This window comes from Mobula birostris, chromosome 11 (assembly GCF_030028105.1).
Source record: "Mobula birostris isolate sMobBir1 chromosome 11, sMobBir1.hap1, whole genome shotgun sequence".
Taxonomy (NCBI): Eukaryota; Metazoa; Chordata; class Chondrichthyes; order Myliobatiformes; family Myliobatidae; genus Mobula; species Mobula birostris.
This window is the reverse complement of record NC_092380.1, coordinates 29,291,609-29,297,608: the sequence shown is the minus strand read 5'-3', so window position 1 is coordinate 29,297,608 and position 6,000 is coordinate 29,291,609. Positions and strand designations below refer to the sequence as shown.

Genomic DNA, 6,000 nt, shown 5'->3' with positions numbered 1-6,000 from the left:
CTGTGGAATTCATTGCCACAGGCGGCTGTGGAGGCCAAGTCTTTAGGTACAGTATATTTAAGGCAGAGGTTGATAGATTCTTGATTGGCATGGGCATGAAAGGGATATGAAGAGAAGGCAGGAAATTAGGGCTGAGAGGGAAATGGATCAGCCATGATAAAATGGCGCAGATATGGGCCAAATGGCCTAACTCTGCTCCTATATTCGATGATCTTACGGTCTTCTTGCATTGAAATATATGCAGGTCAGATCATAGTTGCACCATTATACAGCTTTTGATTCCTGTCTGAGGTCCTAACAACATCAATCTCCACAACCTCTCCACTATGTGTTCCAACACTCTGCTTCCCATTCCCCTGCAACTTTAGTTTAAACACCCCCATGCAGCACCAGCAAACCTCATCATGAGGGTATTAGATCCACTCCAGTTCAGGTGCATTGGGAACTAATAAAATAATGGAGAAATTACACTAATATTTGATGTCCACATTGTTGGGAGAAAATGCTGAGACCCCACTCTCTCACTCCCTTTTATATACTGTGTACAGTTTGTTGTGATCTACATTCTACCTGATCTTTCATTGATCCTGTTACAGTTATTATTTTACAGATTTGCTGAATATCCCGACAGGAAAATGATTCTCAGTGTAGTTTGCAGAGACATATTCGTACAGTGAAATTAAAATTTACTTTGAAATTTAAACTTTGAAGCCATCTCTTCGATACAGGTCGATATACATTGGGAACTAATAAACAAATAAATAGACTAGATTAGATTCAACTTTATTGTCATTGTGCCGAGTACAGATACAAAGCCAATGAAATGCAGTTAGCATCCAACCAGGAATGCAAAGAATAGTGTTATTTACAAAATAACTGTAAATAAAAAGTAAATGCTACAGCACACAAATATAAAAATACTGAGACAGTACAATATGGGTGCAACACTGCTTAGTGCTGTGATGTGAGGTTCAGCAGGGTCACAGCCTCAGGGAAGAAGCTCTTCCTGTGCCTGCTGGTGCGGGAGCGGAGGCTCCTGTAGAATGAAGAAATTTTTAAAATATTTAATGTCCATGTTATTAGGAGAATTCAAGAACCCATTTCTCTCTCTCAAACTCTTTTATATAGTATATATATTTATAGAACTTGTATATATACATTGGATATTGCTGGGAGGGCGTAGCAGTAATGTACTTGGAGCGGTGTGTCTCAGGGGGAGATCTGTACACTGACCGGTGTCTCTCAGGGGCAGATCTATACACTGACCAGTGTCCCTCTGTCCCTCTCTTTCAGGGGGAGATCTGTACACTGACCAGTGTCTCTCAGGGGGAGATCTGTACACTGACTGGTGTCTCTCTGTCCCTCTCTCTCAGGGAGAAATCTGTACACTGACCAGTGTCTCGCAGTCCCTCTCTCACAGGGGGAGATCTGTACACTGACCAGTATCTCTCAGGGGGAGATCTATACACTGACTGGTTTCTCTCTGTCCCTCTCTCTCAAGGGGAGATCTAGACACTGACCAGTGTCCCTTTGTACCTCTCACTCTGGGGGAGATCTGTACACTAACTGGTATCTCTCAATCCTCTCTTAAGAGGGAGATCTGTGCACTGAGCAGTGTCTCTCACTCCCTCTCTCTCAGGGAGATGTCTGTACATTGACCAGTTTCTTCCAGTCCCTCTCTCTCTGAGGGATATCTGTACACTGACTGGTGTCCCTCTATCTCTCTCAGAGGGTGATCTGTACACTGACCGGTGTCTCTCAGGGGGAGATCCGTACACTGACCAGTGTCTCTCAGTCCCTCTCTCTCAGGGGGAGATCTGTACACTGACCAGTGTCTCTCTGTCCCTCTCTCTCAGGGGGAGATCTGTACACTGACCAGTGTCTCTCAGCCCCTCTCTGATGGGGAGATCTGTATGCTGACCGGTGTCTCTCAGTTTCCCCCTCTCTCAGGGGGAGATCTGTACACTGACCAGTGTCTCTCAGTCCCTCTGCCTCAGGAAGATACCTGACCAGTGTCTCTCAGTCCCTCTCTGCTGGGGAGATATCTACACTGACCAATGTCCCTCGGGGATCTAAGTTCACTGACCAGTGTCTCTGGGTTCCTCTCTCTGGGGGTGGGGGAGCAGAGTGAAGAAAAGAGTAGGGGAGGGAATTTATTTTTTACTGGAAGGAGAAATCAACATTCATGCCATTGGATTTGCAGCTAACCAGACAGAATATGAGGTGTTGCTCCTTCACCCTCAGGGTGACTTCAAGATGTGGCAATGCAGTGAATGTACCCCAGTGACTGGGTATGTAGGGACAGTGTACCTCTGTAACTGGGTGTGTGGAGGACACTGTACCTCTGTGTGTGGAGGACACTGTACCCCTGTAACTGGGTGTGTGGAGGACACTGTACCTCTGTGTGTGGAGGACACTGTACCCCTGTAACTGGGTGTGTGGAGGACACTGTACCTCTGTGTGTGGAGGACACTGTACCCCTGTAACTGGGTGTGTGGAGGATACTGTACCTCTGTAACTGTGTGTGTGGAGGACACTGTACCTCTGTAACTGGGTGTGTGGAGGACACTGTACCTCTGTAACTGGGTGTGTGGTGGACACTGTACCCCTGTAACTGTGTGTGTGGAGGACACTTTACCCCTGTAGCTGTGTGTGTGGAGGACACTGTACCCCTGTAACTGGGTGTGTGGAGGACACTGTACCCCTGTAACTGGGTGTGTGGAGGACATTGTACCTCTGTAACTGTGTGTGTGGAGGACACTGTACCTCTGTAACTGGGTGTGTGGAGGACATTGTACCTCTGTAACTGTGTGTGTGGAGGACACTGTGCCTCTAACTGGGTGTGTGGAGGACACTGTACCTCTGTAACTGTGTGTGTGGAGGACACTGTACCTCTGTAACTGTGTGTGTGGAGGACACTGTACCTCTGTAACTGGGTGTGTGGAGGACACTGTACCTCTGTAACCGTGTGTGTGGAGGACACTGTACCTCTGTAACTGTGTGTGTGGAGGACACTGTGCCTCTAACTGGGTGTGTGGAGGACACTGTACCTCTGTAACTGTGTGTGTGGAGGACACTGTACCTCTGTAACTGTGTGTGTGGAGGACACTGTACCTCTGTAACTGGGTGTGTGGAGGACACTGTACCTCTGTAACTGTGTGTGTGGAGGACACTGTACCTCTGTAACTGTGTGTGCGGTGGACACTGTACCCCTGTAACTGGGTGTGTGGAGGACACTTTACCCCTGTAACTGTGTGGGGTCATGGAAGAGGGGTGAAGTTAAAATGATGCTAAATGGTGACTCCTTTACAACCAGCTCTATTTCTATTTTGGATATCTCCTTTCTCTCTTTTTCAAGATCCTTTTGAAGACCCTGACCTGGTGTTACCTCCTGACTTCAGTTCTTTGCGGGAGTTGAACCTGCTCTCAGGACATTACGACCGAGCGCTCTTTGATATCCCAACAACGCGGCCTGGAAGGCAAGCGCACCTTCAGGGTTCCAGATTTTCGTGGCTCTGGGGACATGTTGATTCTAGGCCAGTGACCATGACTGAAGCATCGTGGGAGAATATGAAACATCGGGAGCAACGGGTTAGCTGCCGGGGGTTGTTTCTGGATAGCTGCACCCTTTTGTGTTTCTGGAGAGCTCGGAAAAAGTGACACAACAGACTTTTAACATCATAAATCAGCAAGTTCTTTGTTATGTCTCCCTCTTGCTGTGAAACTGGTACACCCTTTTTTCCCTGATTAGGTATGTTGAATTTCTCTGCGGCTGTCCATCGATTTTCGATGATGACTGAGGCCTGGGCAAGGTTGTATGGAAGACCGGCAGTTGCCCATGCTGCAAGTCTCCTCTCTCCACGCCACCAATGTTGACCAAGGGAAGGGCACTAGGACCCATACAGCTTGGCACCGGTCACAGAGTAATGTGTGGTTAAGTGCATTGCTCAAGGACACAACACACTGCCTCAGCTGAGGCTCGAACTAGCGACCTTCAGATCACTAGACCAACGCCTTAACCAGTTGGCCACGTGCCACAGATATGTTGAAATACCAGGTGAACGAGTAGTTTTTGGAGTTCTACAAGTCTGTGTCTTTGCTGCACATTTGAGTGCTCAGTGGAGGACACTGATGCTTTTTGCCGGTGGGGTTGTGGGGGGTTATCATTGCCTTACTGCTGCTTGTGTGTAGGAGGGGTAGCTGGGGGGACTTAGGGATTCTGACATTTTAACTGACAGTCATTCTTTGGGGTACCCTTCTGTTTTCATGGATGTTTGAGAAGAAAAAGAATTTCAGGATGTATATTGTATCCATTTCTCTGACATTGAATGTACCTATTGAACCCAGTTTTTGGGAGAGTGGGGCAATAATGTTCCCCAGTGACTGGGAGGTTGAGGGACAGTGTTCCCCAGTGACTGGGTGTGTGAGGGGACAGTGTAACCCAGTGACTGGGAGTGTGATGCACAATGTTCCCCAGTGACTGGGAGGTTGAGGGACAGTGTTCCCCAGTGACCGGGAGTGTGGGGACAGTGTACCCCAGTGACCGGGTGAGTAGGGGACAGTATTCCCCAGTGACTGGAAGTGTGGGGACAGTGTATCCCAGTGACTAGGTGTGTGGGACAGTGTATCCCAGTGACTGGGAGTGTGGGGACAGTGTACCCCAGTGCCTGGGTGAGTAGGGGCAGTGTTCCCCAGTGACTGGGGTGGGACAGTGTACCCAGTGTATCTGTATGTCGCATTTTACGTTTCTGTGTTGAGCTGAGGCTGATCCCAGTGGACTGACAGGTTAATTTCCCCAGGATCACTGTGTGCAGAGCTGTGTGTTTTTCTGTTGAGGTGAGGGGGTCCTACAGATCGATGGGTTCAGTGCCCCAGTTTCTCCTTTCCCTGGAGAAATGTGCCATTGCCCTTTCGTTCCACTCAGGAGGCTGCCGGTCACCGCAATCTTTCTTCATGCACTGAAGTCTCTGTAAACGGTGTTCATCTCTTTTGGAACTGTGGGACAGAAAGCAGAGGTGATGGGGTCCGTACTGAAACTTTGTCCTTCTGCACCCTATGTAGCCCCTCTGTCCAACCCCAATTTCAATATCACCCCACTCCTGCCCCCTCCCTCCGTCCCCCAGTCACCAGTCTCACGGACTGAGTGTCAGACCCACTTTGCTTCAGTGCCTGAAAACATTTACCTTCTTTCAGCTCCGTTCCCCCATGTGACCCAGCAAATCGTGAGGACAGCAGAGATCAGGAAAATCACCAACACTATGAGTCTGATAATCAGGAACGATCTCTGAGACGTGGCCGCCAGTGTTGAATCAGGCGCTGCACCAGGGAGGAGAAAAGATTCCGTGATTAATCCCATCCTAATCTCCCAGTGACACAGGATCCACAGATCCATCATCTCACCTCAGGCCACAGAAAGTTCTGTCACCCCCAAAACTGTATCTTCCCCCTCCAATCACCCCCACTTCCCCTCCATCTTCCTTCCCCTCCAGTCCCCACTGACTTCCATTCATTCTCCACCCTCCAATAACCCCTCATCTCCTTCAAATCATCCCCCATTCCTCCCTTGCATCCCCATCTGATCCTTCCTCAAATATCTCTCCATCCTTTCTAACCACCCCCTCTCACATCTCTTCCCTCCACCCCCACCTCGCCTCTACAATATCCCATAGGTCTAATCCTGGAAGGTCCCATTGGTACATTAAAGGAAGATACCAGACAGATTTGCAATGAGGATTGAAGAAATTGTCAAGGACTTAAACAAATCTTCACGGAGCACATTATAGGAAGGATGTGATTACAATGGAGAGAGTGCGGTGTGGCCTGGACTGGAGACTTTAGTTATGGGGAGAGATGGGATAGGCTGGGCTCATTTTCCCTGGAGTGAAGAAAAGCTGAGGGGTGCCTGACAGGTAGAAGGATATAACTGTATAAGTTCATAATTAGATCGGGGAGAGAGAATTCTCTTCCCGTGGTAAGGCAACATAACAGTAGGTAAGTTGA

General features: G+C 48.6%; 1 protein-coding gene across 1 annotated transcript in view; it reads right to left on the bottom strand.

Moving 5' to 3' along the window:
* Positions 1–802: 802 nt before the first annotated feature.
* Positions 803–6,000, bottom strand: part of LOC140204651 (SLAM family member 8-like) — a gene marked incomplete at its 5' end in the record, with an annotated part of 70,461 nt that continues 65,263 nt past the window's right edge. Inside the window, 2 exons of the mRNA XM_072271347.1 lie at positions 803–4,995; positions 5,184–5,316. Of these exons, the coding sequence (XP_072127448.1) occupies positions 4,848–4,995; positions 5,184–5,316 (281 nt within the window). The remainder of the gene's footprint in view (positions 4,996–5,183; positions 5,317–6,000) is intronic.